General features: G+C 39.7%; 1 protein-coding gene across 1 annotated transcript in view; it reads right to left on the bottom strand.

Annotated features, from left to right (window-relative positions):
• ets1 (v-ets avian erythroblastosis virus E26 oncogene homolog 1) overlaps positions 1-14,426 on the bottom strand; it is a 51,832-nt gene extending 37,406 nt beyond the window's left edge. The window contains exons 1-3 of the mRNA XM_053623570.1: positions 14,287-14,426; positions 11,912-12,007; positions 7,762-7,912 (exon numbers count right to left, since the gene is read on the bottom strand). Of these exons, the coding sequence (XP_053479545.1) occupies positions 7,762-7,912; positions 11,912-11,980 (220 nt within the window). The 5' untranslated portion in view covers positions 11,981-12,007; positions 14,287-14,426. The remainder of the gene's footprint in view (positions 1-7,761; positions 7,913-11,911; positions 12,008-14,286) is intronic.
• Between the last annotated feature and the right edge of the window lie 4,614 nt (positions 14,427-19,040).

Raw genomic sequence — 19,040 nt, 5'->3', positions numbered from 1 at the left:
TACGCCACTGGTTAATTACAGAAATATGAACGTCTTCTACATGTGAAAATGTTCAAAGGAAGGAATGATCTAAGCTGGATTCGTTTAAAGGCCCGGGTCAAGAGAGACTTCTGGTGGTGTGTGCTGCAAGATGGCCGCACAACACTAGGCTCCTGAATAAAAACGACAAAATGAAGGTATTCTTTTCATATTGAGGAAAGATAACATCTTTTTTACAACTGGATATTTCAATTCTACTTTCAAGGATGGCAACTAGTAAAAAATCTCCCCAAAAATCATCTGTGGCCTGCAAATGCCTCAAAACACTCAAGAACGATGTAGCTTCAATTGTTACCCATGCAATGTTGACAGAGTCTATAAAGTCGGACCTTAATCCATTCAATTATATTAACAAAAACAGCACTGTTCTTTGATCTCTGAAAGTAGAAATGGGATCTCTGAATAGAAATATGGCGTCGATCACAAAGAAAGTGGACATTCTCCAAGGCAGTTTATGCAAAACAAAACAGATATGAACCTCTGCCTCTCAGTTAGAAAGGTTGCAGCGAAAGTGCAATGACCTCGAAGACCAATCACGTCACAACAATGTCTGCCTGGTTAATCTACCGACAGGAATGGAAGGGGATGATCCTGTCAGCTTTCTATAGAAAATGCTACCTAAATGGATCTCCGACTTTTTGGCATGCTCAAGCCCAATCAAGTATACTTGAACTTCAACTCACTTAAACTACGATCGTTGATATTCCGGCTCCTCCGCTATCCTGACAGGCAAGCCATCCTTCAAGGAGCCCGGAAAGCGTGCCTGGAATTCTATGCTGATTACAGTCATGAGACGGCGCAAAAGAAGAACGCGTTTTTCGGCCATAAGATTCAAGCTTCACCAGAAAGGCGCATAGACTTTCCTGAGCTACCCAGCATCGCTGAGAGTCACCCACAAGGCTCAGAAATACCCGTTTGAATCCCCGGAGGATGCTGAAATATATCTCGAGGGTCTTGATGCCACAACGGTACCTACTCCTCGTAGATCTTTAAACTTCCCGCTTCAGGAGGCAATGGAGGAGGCCGTCTAAAGAGACTTTTGTGAGGCTTTGCTGTCAAACCTGTGTAATACACAGACCAAAGACCTTCTCAGCGTACACACGTGTTTCAGTTCACCAAAGTGAAATGGTAACTAGTCTTTTATTTCTATATAATTGCGTAAAATGATTCTAAATCTCAGTTAAACAATTTTCATGTGCAGGTTGTCAGACTGTTATATGTAAAGGTCTTGTTTAACTATCGTATGCTTGTTTATCTAGAAAAGACGGGCTACGGTTCTTAGTTTAAATCTGATTGCCGTTAAAATCCAGTTATGAAAATTGTTGCAATTTAGACTGTTTTATTCAAACTTAACTCTAGAGTTGCATATTGCTGTACTTAAATAGAAGAGAATAGGTTTGCATTTGCCAAGATATCTCCTCCAAACATTTACTACACCTCCTTTTTTCCAAATGTATCGAAAACCCTACTATCTCTCCAGGGTTATTCGATTATTATCGGATCTGACATGAATACAGTGCTTGACAAAGTTTTAGACCGTTCCAACCCGTTGCTTACAGTACCGCAATCTCAGTCTTCTACAGCGCTGAGAATGTTCAATAAAGATTTAGATGTGTGTGATGCTTGGCGACTTCATAATCCAACAGCTAAGGAACAAACTTATTTCTCCCCAAATCACAGTAGCATTAGCCACTGAGCTACCACTGTTTCTGATTATAATGCTGTATTAGCACACCTTCAGATTATTACAACCTGTAAACCATCCAGATGGAGATTTAAGACTTTTTTTTTGCTGCAGAATGAAGACTTTCATTCTCAACTGAGAGCAGGACTGATTGAATTGGTCAAATTAAACCAGGACTCTGTTTTCCAATCAATAAATGTTTTGGGTGTCTATCAAAGGTTTTTTTTTTTAAGGAACAGTGCCATCTCCTTTTCTGCTAGACTTAAAAACAATGATCTTAAAGAACTATCAGTATTAGAGAGAAGGTGCGGGGAATTAGAAAGGGAATTAGGTTATCAATATTCCAATGATACACAACAGAAATGAAATGTTGAAAGGGCTATACTTAATGATCTGCTTTGAAGAAGAGCAGAATATTTAATGCAGATCATAACTCAAAACATAAATATTAAATAGATGGAAGCAGACCGAGTCGACTTTGAAAAACCTTGCGCGTACTTTGAAAAAAACGTGAGCGACGTTTTAACATCCAGGCAATCAAAAGTTAAAAAAATGGTCTCATCTCACATCATACAGACATCAACAAAACATTCATGGCATTTCTTGAAAAATTATATACTTCGGAAATACAACCCTGTACTGACCAGTTTTAAAGGTTTTTTGATCAGTTGAACTTAAACATACAACACAAAGGAGGAAGCTGACAGCCTTGACTCGGAAATTACCTTAGAAGAACTACATAATGCAGTGTTATGTTCACATAAAGGAACGTCCTCGGGACTCGATGGCCTCCCAATTGATTTCTACCTGGCGCTGTGGGATCTACCAGGCCACATTTGGTTTCGCACTGTAAATGAGGCCATATTCAAAGGCCGTTTTCACAAAGACCTCAATACAGCTCTAATTACGTTTTTACCTAAACCCAGCTAAGATCATTGGGGCTGTTCTAATTACAGGCCCATCTCCTTGATTAACGACGATGTAAAAATTGATGCTAAAGTTATTGCCAGACGTCTACAAGTCAGTGATACATAAATTAATTGACCCAGATCAATCAGGATTTCTTACGGGATATTTGGCTTCAGACAATGTTTGCCGAGTGTTACAAATCGTTGCCGAATCCGGGAAATTAGAAGCACCCAGTGGCCTCCCATTTATTGATGCCGAAAAAAAGCCTTTGATTGGCTGGAATGGAGCTATTTATGGTGTACATTGAAAAAGTTCAATTTTGGAGAGCAGATTATTAGAATGATACAAACTCTATACACTAACCCCCTGGCCAGGGTATCTACCGCTGGACTCATCTCGGACACTTTTAATATTTGCAGAGGCACGAGACAGGGGTGCCCACTTTCCCCCCTCATATTCGACTAATCAATAGAACCCCTGGCGCAGGTCGTCAGCTTACCCCTATTCGGTTAGGCTCATCAATCCATTCTATCTCTTTATATGCAGATGATACTTAATTATTTTTATCTGATGTACAACGCTCACTTCCTAACGCCCTCCCAATCATAGATGAATTTGGCAAACTATCTGGATTTAAAATGATTCGAAAACGACTTTGATGCCTTTCAGTTCAGATGGTTTTAATTTCTCTATTCCAAATAATATTCAGATAACAAATACTAAGTACAAGTCAAATACTAAGGGATTGAGCCGAGACCCACTTTAACCCTCATTTCAAAAGTTAATTAAATGTGAATTCATGGAAACGTTAAGTCAGATAATCAACGATGGATATGTCCTTCATCACCATCTGCCCGAATATCAATAATAATGATGAATATGAGTGAATATTCTGCCCTGCATTACTTTCATTAGCTCTATGCCCCCCCACCAGTAAATTACTGGAAAAAGCTAGATTATTTACTGATAAAATATATTTAAGTGCTCTATACTTCAAAGAACTACAATAAAAGGTGGATTGGGCTGCCCTCATTTTAAATGGTATCATTGGTCCTTCATCCTGCTTTCAGTCATAAAATGTTTTGATCCTTGCTGTTTGTTTGCTTTTATTTGCTCACAGTCTTCATGGAAACCAATAGATAAGGAGCGCTTTTCACACAGGAAGTGCTCATTATATTATGGTCCTATACTTTCCTACACTCTCCAAATATTTAAAAAAGATAGAAGCCTGTTTCTCATCTAAAACTATATGGCACACTCATACTCCTATTTGGCACAATGGCAGACAAGCATTTGTGCAGCCTTCCCGGGCTATAAAAGGCATTCTAACTTTAAATGCCATCAAAGGAGAGGAATCAATTCTGTATTTTCGAGACTTCATAGAAAGATTTAATATTTCTCAAAAACACTTTGTTTTTATATTTTAAACAACATGCCACGTTAAAGGCCCATAAGGTACCTTGGGGTACAAATCTTCAAACTCACCTGGTGAATTGGATTTGTAACGCGCCAAGCACAGGAACTGTTTCTTATTTTTATCTTTGCCTCTTAAATCTTAATACAGATAATTTCCCTAAAGCTAGAGTTTGGTTATTGGAGCTGAACTTTTCTAACAGAATCATCGAATGGGATACAGTGTGGGATAATACATTCCATGCATCCACGAACCCTAACCACCAATTCATTTATTTTAAAGTTATTCACAGAGCATGTCTAATCACATGCATACGATATGCTATGGGTCTATGACCCCACCCGTATTGTAATTCTTGTGGAACTGGATGCCTGGACACATTGATACATATGCTTTTGCAAAAATTCTGGGATATGGTGCTTGACGTTTTGTACAAGAGAACTAGGAATGTTTTTTTTTGTTTGTTTGTTTGTTTTTTCCCCCAAAGATCCTGTTCTTTTATTGTTGAATGATAATTCTGAATTTCCTCTAAGTGAGAAGGTACGGAAATTTTGGCTAGCTGCCATGACTGCTGCAAAGAAGATACTAGTTCAACATTGGAAACCTCCTCATGACCTTTCTACTAAGCATTGGCTACATTATTGGAGATACTATATCTGGAACTGTCATCTGGACGGACTAATCACGATAAACCTGTAACTTTGTCTGTATGTGGAAGAATTGGATATCTACTGTCAAGGAAATTTTTGGATATTTAATCTACAGCTATACTTCTGTTTTTATTATTATTACTACTACTATTTGTTTATCTATGTATTTATTTTATTTTATCCCATTTTATTTATGTATCTGTCGAAGTCCTGTCGTGCACCCGGTTCTGTGAGGGAACGGGGGAGGATATGGGGTAATAGTGGTCAAATAAGTTTTCTTTCTTTTATTGCAAAATGTTCTGTATGCTTTTTCAAAAAAAAAAAAAAAAAAAAAAAAAAAAAAAATGATAATAAAAAATAAAATAAAATAAAGCCCCAGGCCAAGAGAAACAGGTAGCAGGTGGAGAACTTGTTTCCTCATAAGAAGAAAAGTACCTTAGAAAATATTCTACTGGAAAGCAAATTAAAATATGCAGTGGGGTCCAAATGTCTGAGACCATATTGAACAGCTGGGATTTTGGTTTGTTCAAAAACAAAGAAAGAAAATGTTCGATATATTGAATAAACAGTATTCAAAATTCTGCACCTTCAAGGTCACTATTTATGATTCTGGCACAATGTCTTTTGTACAAAAGGTCAGCTTTTCCTTGAGTCTTATCCCTTCCATTGAAGTGTGTGTTCAGAAGACATTTTGATCTATTTGATCTAAAATGGATCATCAGGTTTTATACGAACTCTACATAACTCCATATAACTTTATACATACAAGTCAATGCCAGCTTGAGTCCATGCTGGCATTCAAGCAAAAGGGAAAACATACAAAATACTAATTCTGAAATTCATGTAAATATTTCTCACATCTTTTCAATCAAGTTGTTGTTGATAATATAATTTGCGGTAGCAAACTTTTATATTCCATGAGAAAAAGAATGCAAAATAAAGTACTGGTGTTCTCAGCCATTTGGACCTCACTGTAAATTACAAAAATGATCCTGAACCGAATATGCAGCGGGGATACCAGTAACGTCTATTGATTCATTAACTATTAAGCCCTTTTGAAAAAGCATTTCTGGATCAAATTCCTTAAGCCTGATTAAGATTGAATTATTAGCTCAGTGGTTATCATTTAACTTGGGGTTAGCAGTGGTTATTGAGGTCTCTGGGAGTCAGTGAGTGCAACTGGTCCTGCTCGTGGTTGCTCTATAACAGCCAAGGTCAGGCTGTTTCAGTTTGACTAACAGCTCCTTCAGCAAGCCAACGGTTTCTGGTTTTGGTGGTCTGGCTGAAAGCACGTGAACCTGTTTTGAGGTTACTTGTCTTACATAGTGTCTTACATCCACTCATTTTTTGGTTTTGGCTTTACTAAGCAGAACTGCATCAGACTAAACTGAACAACTGGCATGTGAAACTGAAGCCAGATATGGCAGTTATGTGTAACTGTTCTCCACATTTAGAAGTTATTAAGGACAATTTGGTACTACTTAATGTCTGAAATAAAATTTGAAGTGGGCAGAGGGTAGAGTTACCATCTCACAGCTTCAGAGTACCTGGTTCGATCCTGAGCTGAGGTTACTCTTTGTGTAGAGTTTCCCATTTTCTATCATGTTCTTTGGGTTTCCTCAAAGAAAAAATCAATTCTGTGCATATCGCCCAATGATGGACTGGCATCCCATCCCAGGGTGTATTTCCGTCTCACAACCAGAATTTCCACCATAACCCAGACCAGGATAAAGCTGATACTAAAGATGAACGATTGAGTTGAATTGGAAAACATAATTGTTTTTTACACTGACAATGTGCTAGTGCCATTTTACCAAGAACCACAATGGAAAAACAGGGAATGGTTATAGATTTGGATATAGTAGCAGCACTGAGTGACCAATTTTTTAAAAAGTACAGACTGGATTTTCAGAACAACAACCTAAATTTGTCCGGCACTATTTAGGTATAAAGCTCAAGGAAATTATCATGTTAACTAAAATTTATTGGAAATAATATAATTAAAAAGACATCTTCTATGTGCAGGTTTTTTGGAAAATGGTGAAAATGGTGGATTTGGATTGGTGTGTTGTGCAATCTGACATTTGATTATACTGAACTCTTTAGGGAACACTGGGTTCTCTCACGCATTGCACTTTAGAGAAAGTGTTTTTTTTTTTTTTTTAAACTGTCAGTGGTCGTATACTGGGAGTATTGCAGGCTTTGAGTGAGTGTGTGAGAGAGTGTGTGTCGCCAACAAACATCAGCAAATCCCATCATCCCATCACGGTCCCCTAGGAGGCCCGAGGCTTGGGAAAAGGACGGCCACTGTTGCACCCTCGTGCCCTTGCATCCCGCCCGGGAGGTGACGGAGGAGAGCCGATGCCGAAAATGCAACCCCCGCACACACACACACCCACACACATACACATGCTAACATGGCATGAATCATTGTCCCTGTCGTATATCAATGTGAAAAGCGAAGAGGGTGATGTCAAACAGAGGCAATGCACTGGGAGGAATGTTCCCATTTTAAATAAATAACAGTTGAAACAAGTCATAACCCCCCCCAAAAAAAAATGCTGGGCATGTGGACACCCCCCCCCCCCCCCTTCATCTTCATCTTACTCCATACACTCTTTTTTAGAAACACACACACACACACACACACACATGATTGTGGCAGAGAGAGCACTGTTCTCTGGGGGACGGCACGGACATTGACCCCAAAGCGATGCCTTTTCCAGATGCGTTCTCGTCTTTTACTCAAGAGACGTGCATGTGTGTATGTGTGTGTGTGTGTGTGTGTGTGTGTGTGTGTGCACTCGTTTTATGCACTCATACAACAGCCTCTGTTTGCAAAGAACAATCTGCTTTTCTCTGCTTTAGGATGACAAGAATGACCTCATAGCGAACACTTCAGCTATGCAGCAGTTCAAAAGACACTGAAGGATTTTTTTCACATTAAACACTTCAGATGTTAAAGTTAGGAATGAATAATAAGATATGAAGAAAAAAAGAAGAAGAAGAAGAATGTTTATTAAACTTGTTACATTCATGCATGTGTCCTTTCCCAAACAGCTTACCACTGGGGCAGAACTCTGGGCCATTGGGTACTTCCTGCAGTGTGATGTCATGGGCATATGCAGGCCTGGTAGGGGGTGCGTGCTGGGGGTGGCACACCCCAGGGAGTTGACTCGGCGTTACTATAGACACCTCCATCCCACCAGTCTGTCTCTGCAAGCGTGCAGACAGACAAACATGTTAAATATCACACACAAACCAGTGATGATAGCCATGCTTTTATGTAATCACCTGCAACTTCTGCATTGAACTCTCAATAAACAATGCTGTGAAAATTCTGATGAAGTTGTATGACAAACTGAGACGTAAAGACTTGAATGAGTCACTGTCTTTTTGTCGCTATGGGAATCTCATTCACAAACATGCAGCACCGTCAACGAGTACAAAACTCTTTAGTTGTGACATATGAAATCCCCTGTGTGGCCTGAAAAAGAGCTCGAAATTCTGTTGAACTCATGCGTTTGAGCAGCATATTCATGCCTTTGATCTCAGCGGGGTACTGACGTCAGTCCAGCAAAAGGGGAAGTTAGAGACCTTGTGTGTGTGTGTGTATGTGCGTGTGTGTGTGTGTGAGAGAGTGAGAGATGAGGGTTCAGCTCTCTGCTGACTCCACTGGTTATATAAAAATTCAGCACAGATAGTCAAGATTGTTAGAAGGCAGCAGATAGCAAATCTAAGCACTGCTGTCTGGGAAATTCCCACTATGTAAAAGTTTATCTCAGACCAAATGTACTTTCTTTGGCTGAAACACATGCTAAAATTACAGACACACGTGTATCGTGTCGTCGGTGTTTCATTTGATTTCGTAGAAGGATGTGAAAGTGGAAATTATGTGCGAATGAATTGATTTTGCAAATCAAAGGCACCAATAATTACAGTTTATCCATAATATTTACAAGTTTTAAGGAAGGAAATTGAAAGGGAAAAGCAAAGGGAAAGAACGTAGGGCATGAGAGAAACAAATGAGCTCTTGAACAAAAGAGCCGTTGGTGGGGGACTTTTGAACAGGATGATTTCTTTTGGGAAACATCTAAATATCTTATGTACTTTCTGAAGGGCAGTACTAAATGAAAAAAATAAGATTAAATAAAATAAAATTTTTCACCCACCATCAAAAGTTTACACCCCCCACCCCCTGGCTCTAAATGTATCATTTGTCGTTCTTGAGCATCAGTGAATGTCTGGCCTTTTGTAATAGTTGTGAATGTACGAGTCTCTCAGTTGTCCTCAATGTGAAAAGATGGCTGTGGTTCAGGTGGTAGAGCGGGTTGTCCACTAATCGTAGGGTTGGCGGTTTGATTCCCGGCCCACATGACTCCACATACCGAAGTGTCCTTGGGCAAGACACTGAACCCCAAGTTGCTCCCGATGGCAAGTTAGCACCTTGCATGGCAGCTCTGCTACCATTGGTGTTTGAGTGTGTGTGTGAATGAGACACAGTGTAAATCGCTTTGGATCAAAGCACTATATAAGTGCAGACCATTTACCATTTTACCATATAGCCACTGTTGGAAAGGGCTCAAATATGCAGAAGATGCTGACTATCAACTATCACAGAACATAAAAACAGTAGCTGATCATCCAGGTAACAGCACACAGTATAAAGAACCAAGCGTATGTAAACTTTTGAACAGGTTCATTTGTGTAAATTCAGTTATTATTGTGTCGTGTGGACTTTATGTACATATCAGTTACGTAAAATAACTTATTCGGGGCAGGACTAAATCCAAAACAAAATGCAATTTTTAAGGTCCCTCTTATTATTATTATTTTTAATAATAAACATTTTGCAGAATGTGTAAACTTTATAGGCGTGCATAAACTTATGACCTCAACTGTATACAAAATGTAGCAAACTGACACTATATTGCAAAATAAGCCTGTTCCATTCTATCCTATATGGAGATATACAGTAGCACCAATACAACCATTCTTCTTGTTGTCCTTCTGGAGGAACCCTTAAACATCTCTGTATTCACTCTATATTTTCTACCAACCCTAAAACAATGCTTCCATCAATCAGAACGGCTTTCAGGTAGAACCCTTTCAGGAAGCGACTAGCCTGTAACTATCCAAAGTAGCCTTTTGTAAGTGTGTATGATGTTGATGTGGCTGTCTAAAACTTTAAAAGCTTTCTACTTCCTCCTGCTGCATGAAATGTCTTAGATATTTACAACTGTTGTGCATTAAGGCTCTCTGCTTCTGTGTCTCTATAAGATCCGCGCGAATGTAAATCTCCTCTGCGAGGTCTTTTCTTCAGGGGATTGTGCTCTACTGTATAGGAGGAACTCCCAATAAAACGTCAGTGGAAGGTCGGTCTTAATTTAGGATCCATCCGTCATGGATCCATCCTCATTCAGTGTCAGTTTCTCCCATCAAAACCCTGGCAAGCTGTCTCAGTGACAGGATCCATGATAAGCAAACTAAGACCTGACTCCAGAGAGGAGAGTGAAGCTCAGACTGTCTGAACGACTGTCCATCTGATAAAGCCTGCTGCAAAAGCAAAGCTTCTGTTATCAACCTAAGCCTTGCTAGTAGCTTTACAAGGTTGTGATACTGGCAGGATTGACAGCAGGAGGAGACTGTCTGAGACTCTGAAGCCATGCGGAGAGGAGACAAATGGATAGAGGGAGTTGTGGGCGGAAAGGAAGGGTGCATGAGGGGACTGTAAAGGGAAGTGAGGTCTACAGAATGATTTATTGGTTAGGGGAGGGCATGCTGGAGTCAGAAAGGGCATCGCCGTGTCTCCCCATGTTCTCCAAAGCATGGCGACAGGATGTTGATAAGTGAGTAGTGAAATCAGTAGTCTTGATAAGCTGATAGATAAAAGAGGAGGTAGTGTACTCATAATTGTCAGCAGTCCAATCCTCTTGTCAAGCTACTTGCTTCTCTTGTAGTTCCCCAATGCAAATAATAGAAAGCTGGCTTATTTGCGGCTTCCTTCCACATTTCTAAGAATAAAATGGATCTCATCATATAAAGCAATCTTTCAACAGAAATGTATTATTGTGAGAAGCTCTAGGCCCTTATGCAGTCTTGTCATTCAGTCGTTCTTTTGGATGGCAGCGCTGCAAATCGGGTTCCTGAACTCTCAAACTCTCTCTCTCTGAGTCTTTCCTCTCATAATGTGAGCACAGTGAGATCTGAAAGCATCCCTTTTCTTCTTTTGATCCATGTAAATTCATGAATCCGGCGCAGGGCACACTCAGCATAGCCTCTGACCATGCCAAGAGACCTGCAAAACTCTCATCTCAATTTCAAAAGACACGCTGAGCGTCTGGGCGCATTAGCCGAGTGCTTGGACTCTGTATGCGAGGACCGGGTCGGCCTCAGATTAGCATGTGACCCGTTCGGGCTCCATTCGAGCGCCTCCTCGAGTCGAGACTGTGCATACTGATGGCCAAATGTTCTTGCAGCATTTTGATCATTCAACTTCCATTCAGCTGTTCATGCTTCTCAGAGCGCAAGCGTGGGATCTGTGAACTGTCTTAACCCCGTTGACCCTGCGTGGCGGCAGACAGGCTTTTTTTTTTGCAGAAGTGAATGTGTTTCTTTTTTCTTTTTCACCCCCTTTGAATCTTTTCAGAGGCTTAAAGGCTTTTTTTTCAGCAGTTGTTTTATTTATAGGGAAGATAAGGTGTCACCGGTGATTTTAAATTTATCGAATGCAACTGCCACGACTCTGACCCTTGCCATTCTGTCATTCTAAACTCAGATAAAGTTGTAACACACGATCCCACACACAAAACAGAAGCCTGGATAAAAATGGGAGACGTCAGAACAGTCAAATCAGTGACATTTCATGAATGAATGACACTATTAGACAGACACTTGCATAAGGGTGGCAAGGCTAGCTAGTAGAAACAGGATTTTGTATCCTTTTGTGTTCATATGAATATATATATATATATATATATATATATATATATATATATATATATATATATATATATATATTTTTAAATCTTGCAAATGGGTTTACCTTTATTTCAACTTCTATACAATTTTTACTGGCTTGGAATAAGATCTTAATCCAACCCTTCATCAGGACGATGAAACAAACTCAGAGGTGTGTGTTAACACACTGCCATGCATGTGCCTCATGCTACAGACCGCTCAGGCCAAACAGGGGTAATTTATGACGTGTCTCACCATCACACCCAGATGGTCAGTTGGATGATGAAGCTGGTAGGAAGAAACTGGATCCATATAGTAACTCATGGTGGTCTGTGGAGCCGCACTGCAAGCCTGGAGTGGGGGAAGAGCACATATCCTTCTTAAAACAAAAGTAAAATTATTTGACGTCTAAGATATACATCCTTGAAGCAAACAGTAATTATATTAAATACAGCTTCCTCAAATAAGCAAAGTTGTATAGGATTAGATTAAATATTAGTACGCTGAATAGGTTTCGGAAACAATATAGGCTACTAATTCCAGGGAGTTTCCTAGATTTTTCAAGAATTTCATGTTAAACTTGTTATGGTTATGTAATAAAGACTACATATGTCCCAACTGTAAGCAAGTATAGAAACAAACAAATTCCTGTGCAAATGTGTTTCAAAGAGGAAAAAAAAAAAATAAAAAAAACAGTTACAACACTAATCTGAACTGCAAGGGTCTCTTCGACATGTCCTTGTCCATCAATCAGTCCCTGTTTATCTGAGACACAATTCTGCAGCAGATGCACTGCTAACCTCAACGTCTAATCACCTGTCACTCAAATGCAGGACAGCTACAAAATAATGGCACACTAAAAGAAGTACACACAAATGCAAACCTATTATTATTATTATTAGAACTGAATATGCCACTGATCCAATACCCAGGGCCAGTGAAAAAAGGTAGAACCGAGGAAAAAAAAAAAATTGATATGATTCTCTAACAAATGGAAAAGATTGGAATTGGATTCGGAAAAGATTTTTTTGGGAACTGTAAATGTTTACATATAAAGAGACTTGATTGTATTGTTTGTTTGTTTTTGTTTTTTTTTTTGTTAGGATTGACTATTATTATATTGTTGTTTTATTTTTATGCTATGTTTTTAGCTATGTCTTTTGTCTTGTATGTTGTTAAATGCTTCAGTTAAAAAAAAATCAGTTTAAAGTTTAGTACTGTGTATTGAAAATAAATAGAGTAAAGAAAAAGTAGTATTGTGCTGTTGAACACAATAATAATAATAATAATAATAATAATAATAATAATAATAAAAGAAGAAGAAGAAGATGGGGGATACATGGCTTAAAGAAGAAGCTGTTAGATATCAGAATCTGTTGCAATAATGTATCAGTATTACTCGAGCAGGTCATCAAAGTACATGATATCTGATAACACAATGCTGCATCATCATGCTCCTCAAATACACGCATTGTAAAGAGCCTGCTTTCAATCCAGATTATACTAGACTGTTGTTTAATGTATAACTACTGTATAATTTATGCGCTCATTAATGTTAATTAATTAATTGTTTGGAAATGTCTTGCTTTTAAAATACATTACACTGTATGATAGGTCACAGTTATGAACCAGTAACCATTAAACGTCTCAGAAATCGTTAAAAGCTTAATAGCTGAGCATGCACACTTGAGCGCCTCCGTATGTCCAGCCTTCTCTTTAGTTTTCCTTTCTTCCCTCCCTCTGGTCATCCCTTGCCATCCCTTTATCACTGTTTACTGCTGGAGGCATTGGCCGAGAGAGCTGGAACCCAGCTGTGAGGGTTCTGTTTGTGGAGGGAAGTTGGGATGCACACACACACACACACACCTCAGCCACTGGTCTGCCTGTCAGTTTGTGTGTGTGTGTGTGTGTGTGTGTGTGTGTGTGTGTGTGTGTGTGCGCGTGAGCATCTTGAACTGTTTAAGAATTCTACCTATGTAAATCCTAGACAAGTTTTGAAGTGCCTTTAACACTTGGGTCATCTAGAGAGTGCCCTGGTATTCACTCACCTCAGACTAAATGAATGATGTTCTTTTAGGAAAAAACTGAATACTGAAATTGTTTATTTATTTATTTATTTATTTATTTATTTATTTATTTTTATTTTTGTTGGATGCAAAACATTAGCAAGAAACACGCCAGCTGTTTCGTTAAGCATGCCTACAAATGCACAGATTGCACACAATCCAGAAACACATGCATATTAAAGTAGGTCCATGTGGACTTTCAGGCATTTCCTGAAGACAAGCAACTTCAGTGCCAGCACTCAGGTGAAAATCTCCATCATCAATTCAGAGAAATGTGTTATTATTATTATTATTATTATTATTATTATTATTGCAAAGGAAAATAATGCTAATTTAGCATAGTTGCATAATCTACTGCATAATACTGACATGTTCCAAGCCCAGAACCCTTTCTCTTTCTCAAACACAAGTTTGCCCGCAGCACTCCGACTCAAGCACCACTTGCCCGCTGTCCATTAAACACTCCCCGGTAAATGAATGCCCTCTCTCACTCAGCTTAATAACACACAATAAGAAACACACTATCAACTTAATAAAACAATAATAACATAACTCTGTACGTACCGTGGTCGAGGTGGAAGAACTCCTGGAAGTGAACGACTCGGTGCTTTCGTGCGTTGTACCTGGCGTTGAAGCGCGCGCCGCGTCTTTTGGGAACAGAAGGATAAAGAGCGCTCAGTGCTCAGTGCGAGCGCGCTCCCGCCCTCGGCCAATTAGCGCGCGCGCCTCACAGCTCGCTCCAGCAGTCAACCCCCCACCCCCGCCCCCCCGCAGCGCGCGCGCGTGCATACACTGCGTGAGTGATGGGAGAACCCAGAGATCCAGGAGTTTTCATTCACAGCACTGGTGTATGTTTGAGTTTGGAAGTACGTTAAAGTAGGAGGAAGTGAGAGCATGCATATGGGTGAAGAAAAAAAAAAACAAAACAAAACAAAAAAAACAGGATTCAGTGAAAAATACTCGGCAGCCACTCTGAGTAGGTTTATTCATCTTAAGAAAAATAACGGGAGTGAATACTGTCTTGTTCTTCATTATGGAACACGGCGTATACCTCGAGTTATGTTTTGCTTCAATTAGAGGCTAAGTACTTGTAAGCCAATAGAAGTTAAAGCATTAAAACGATCTCAAATCTTTGAAAGACATTCGAATGAGTGAAGAAAAATTCAAACAAGCGAGACAATTTGTCAATTTTGTTAAAGTTGTCAAATAAAGTAATGCTAATATTTAACCCTAGTATATTTTACAAATATACAGATTAAGTAGAGATGGCGCGATACCGCTTTTTCTTAAGTATTTCGACACCTGACCATGGCCCCCGTATGTGAGCCTTCCCTAAAATTTTGCCACAAAATTGGAGACACATGATTGTCTAGAATGTCTTTGTAGAGACCCAAATCTATTCCATCATGGCGCTGCTCCTGTGCACAATGCCAGGTTTATGAAGACATTGTTTTCCAGGTTGAACTCAAGTGAAAGAAAGTGGCCTGCACAGAGCCCTGACCTCAACCCCACTGAACACCTTTGGGATGGATTGTGATGCCAATTGCGCCCCAGTTCTCCTCACCCAACATCAGTGCCTGACCCCACTCATGCTCTTGTGGATAAATGAATACAAATCCCCATAGCCACGCCCCAAAACCTAGTGGAAAAAGCCTTCGCAGAAGAGTGGAGGGTAATATAACAGCAAAGTAAGGACCAACTCCATATTAATATCATGCCTTTGGAATGAGATGTTCAACAAGCACATACAGTGAGGGAAAAAAGTATTTGATCCCCTGCTGATTTTGTATGTTTGCCCACTGACAAAGAAATGATCAGTCTATAATTTTAATGGTAGGTTTATTTGAACAGTGAGAGATAGAATAACAACAAGATAATCCAGAAAAACACGTGTCAAAAATGTTATAAATTGATTTGCAATTTAATGAGGGAAATAAGTATCTGACCCCTTCTCAATCATAAAGATTTCTGGCTCCCAGGTGTCTTTTATACAGGTAACGAGCTGAGATTAGGAGCACACTCTTAAAGGGAGTGCTCCTAATCTCAGCTTGTTACTTTTATAAAAGACACCTGTCCACAGAAGCAATCAATCAATCAGATTCCAAACTCTCCACCATGGCCAAGACCAAAGAGCTCTCCAAGGATGTCAGGGACAAGATTGTAGACCTACACAAGTCTGGAATGGGCTACAAGACCATTGCCAAGCAGCTTGGTGAGAAGGTGACAACAGTTGGTGCGATTATTCGCAAATGGAAGAAACACAAAAGAACTGTCAATCTCCCTCGGCCTGGGGCTCCATGCAAGATCTCACCTCGTGGAGTTGCAACGATCATGAGAACAGTGAGGAATCAGCCCAGAACTACACGGGAGGATCTTGTCAATGATCTCAAGGCAGCTGGGACCATAGTCACCAAGAAAACAATTGGTAACACACTACGCCGTGAAGGACTGAAATCCTGCAGCGCCCGCAAAGTCCCCCTGCTCAAGAAAGCACATATACATGCCCGTCTGAAGTTTGCCAAGGAACATCTGAATGATTCAGAGAACAACTGGGTGAAAGTGTTGTGGTCAGATGAGACCAAAGTGGAGCTCTTTGGCATCAACTCAACTCGCCGTGTTTGGAGGAGGAGGAATGCTGCCTATGACCCCAAGAACACCATCCCCACCGTCAAACATGGAGGTGGAAACATTATGCTTTGGGGGTGTTTTTCTGCTAAGGGGACAGGACAACTTCACCGCATCAAAGGGACGATGGATGGGGCCATGTACCGTCAAATCTTGGGTGAGAACCTCCTTCCCTCAGCCAGGGCATTGAAAATGGGTCGTGGATGGGTATTCCAGCATGACAATGACCCAAAACACACGGTCAAGGCAACAAAGGAGTGGCTCAAGAAGAAGCACATTAAGGTCCTGGAGTGGCCTAGCCAGTCTCCAGACCTTAATCCCATAGAAAATCTGTGGAGGGAGCTGAAGGTTCGAGTTGCCAAACGTCAGCCTCGAAACCTTAATGACTTGGAGAAGATCTGCAAAGAGGAGTGGGACAAAATCCCTCCTGAGATGTGTGCAAACCTGGTGGCCAACTACAAGAAACATCTGACCTCTGTGATTGCCAACAAGGGTTTTGCCACCAAGTACTAAGTCATGTTTTGCAGAGGGGTCAAATACATATTTCCCTCATTAAAATGCAAATCAATTTATAACATTTTTGACATGCGTTTTTCTGGATTTTTTTTTTGTTGTTGTTATTCTGTCTCTCACTGTTCAAATAAATCTACCATTAAAATTATAGAATGATCATTTCTTTGTCAGTGGGCAAACACAAAATCAGCAGGGGATCAAACACTTTTTTCCCTCACTGTACAGTATGGGTGTCATGGGCAGATGTGTACATACTTTGAGCCATATAGTGTATAAGAAAATTCAATCCTAACACATAAGTACAGTGTAAAGATTTCCAGTTACAAAGAAATCTATTCCAAAACCAATTCTAATCCAACTCACCATTTTAGATAGATAGCTAGATAGACAGATAGACAGACAGACAGACAGATAGATAGATAGATAGATAGATAGACAAACAGATAGCTATATAGACATAGATAGACAGACAGATAGATAGATAGATAGATAGATAGACAGACAGACAGAAAGATAGATAGCTAGATAGACAGACAGACAGAGAGATAGATAGATAGATAGATAGATAGATAGATAAACAGACAGACAGACAGATAGATAGATAGATAGACAGACAGATAGGCTTATAGATAAATAGATAGATAGATAGATAGATAGATAGATAGATAGATAGATAGATAGGCCATCTGAAGTCTAGTGGGAATCATAAGCAGGCAAACAGTTCATGTTTAAAAAAATTTTTATCTAAACATATGTATTTTATTTTACTTTCTTTATTTGTATTTTTCCTCAGTCCTTATCCTTGATACCAACTGATATGGACCCAACTTTCCAAAATCTGTGTAAAGTTTAGATTCGTAGACAGTAAGTGTTAGAGAGGATCTAAGATTATTGTTAAAGAACGACGGTCTTTCAATGTGCAGCAATGCTTTAAGGAATCTCCATTCTGCCTGAAAGTAGAGCTAAAGTGTTGAGAGAAGAGATCGCGTGTATGTGTGCATAACTCAGTTTTTCAAAACTCAACTTAATAAGTAGATAGATTTACATGGACATCTTATCTGTACACTGAACTTCATCTAACTCACTCTTACAGTATGTGTAACAGCAAAATCATAAGTGTGACTATATTAGACAACCATTACGTGACCGTCAGCTTGTACAGGAACAACTCTGAATGAGCTATTCTGAGTTATTACTTTAGCAGCAGCTGCTCGGAACTCATTGATCCAGTGGAAAGGCAGGAGGAAGGTGACCATATAAAGAGGAAGGGAAAAAGAGAGCCTGGCTGATGGGGGTCACAATCAGTGGATTTCCTGCAGGCCAGCGTATCCAGTGGGTCACTGCAATGCTTTAGCATGTGTATTGTTGAGCCGGAACGTGGGGAGAGTTTAAGGTGTGGTCGCTTTGGACATAATGTCCGAGGGAGGAAGTGTGTTCCGCTGAAGTAAAGGGTCAGCGTTGTGTTTCTGAATGAAGATCAGTGAAAATCGGCGAGTGAGTGGGAAAGGCAGAGTATTTCTCTAATGTCAGTCCAATGTGCAGCTGTGCTGGATTGAACTAATGACTAGCAAAAGTGTAGCTGTGTAATTCAGGAGTTTGTTTTTGAATGTAAGAGTGATTTCATGATTGGGTGCCGTTTATACGATGTAACTCTAAAAAAATGTATCTTTGCTTTTTCATTTTTCACCATTGAATACAATTAAATGTGTTAACCCATCCAAGGTAAGGGTTTGTTTATTGAAAACGGTTGTAGAGTGGAACGTTACAGAAATATTTTTAGCATAGAAAACATTTCTAATTAGCATCCATATTATCACAAGGACTTTAAAGACATTTGAATGATTTCATTCTCTTTTATATAATAATAACCGAGTAACATGTGACCTCCTCATAGGCTCCAGGCTCCCCTGTGAACCATTTTCTTCTTCCCGTGATGTTCAGTGAAATTCGGATGACACAACTTCCTGTTGACTTTCCTGTTGAATATTCCAAATATTTCATAGGGGTGAGTGTGGTCAGGTAACAAAGTTGACTGGGATGCAACTAAAAGCTATGACTCGTGGAAAAGGATGACATTTTAAATGAGATGGATTTCACCTTAATGCCACAATACATTTCTGAAGTACTTTAATGTTTATGTTGCAAGGTTACGTGTAAGTAAAATGATGTTTTTTTAAGTG

The sequence above is a fragment of the Ictalurus furcatus genome, chromosome 4 (assembly GCF_023375685.1).
Source record: "Ictalurus furcatus strain D&B chromosome 4, Billie_1.0, whole genome shotgun sequence".
In the NCBI taxonomy this organism is placed as follows: domain Eukaryota; kingdom Metazoa; phylum Chordata; class Actinopteri; order Siluriformes; family Ictaluridae; genus Ictalurus; species Ictalurus furcatus.
The sequence above is the reverse complement of the archived record's forward strand: the minus strand, read 5'-3'. Positions and strand labels throughout refer to the sequence as shown.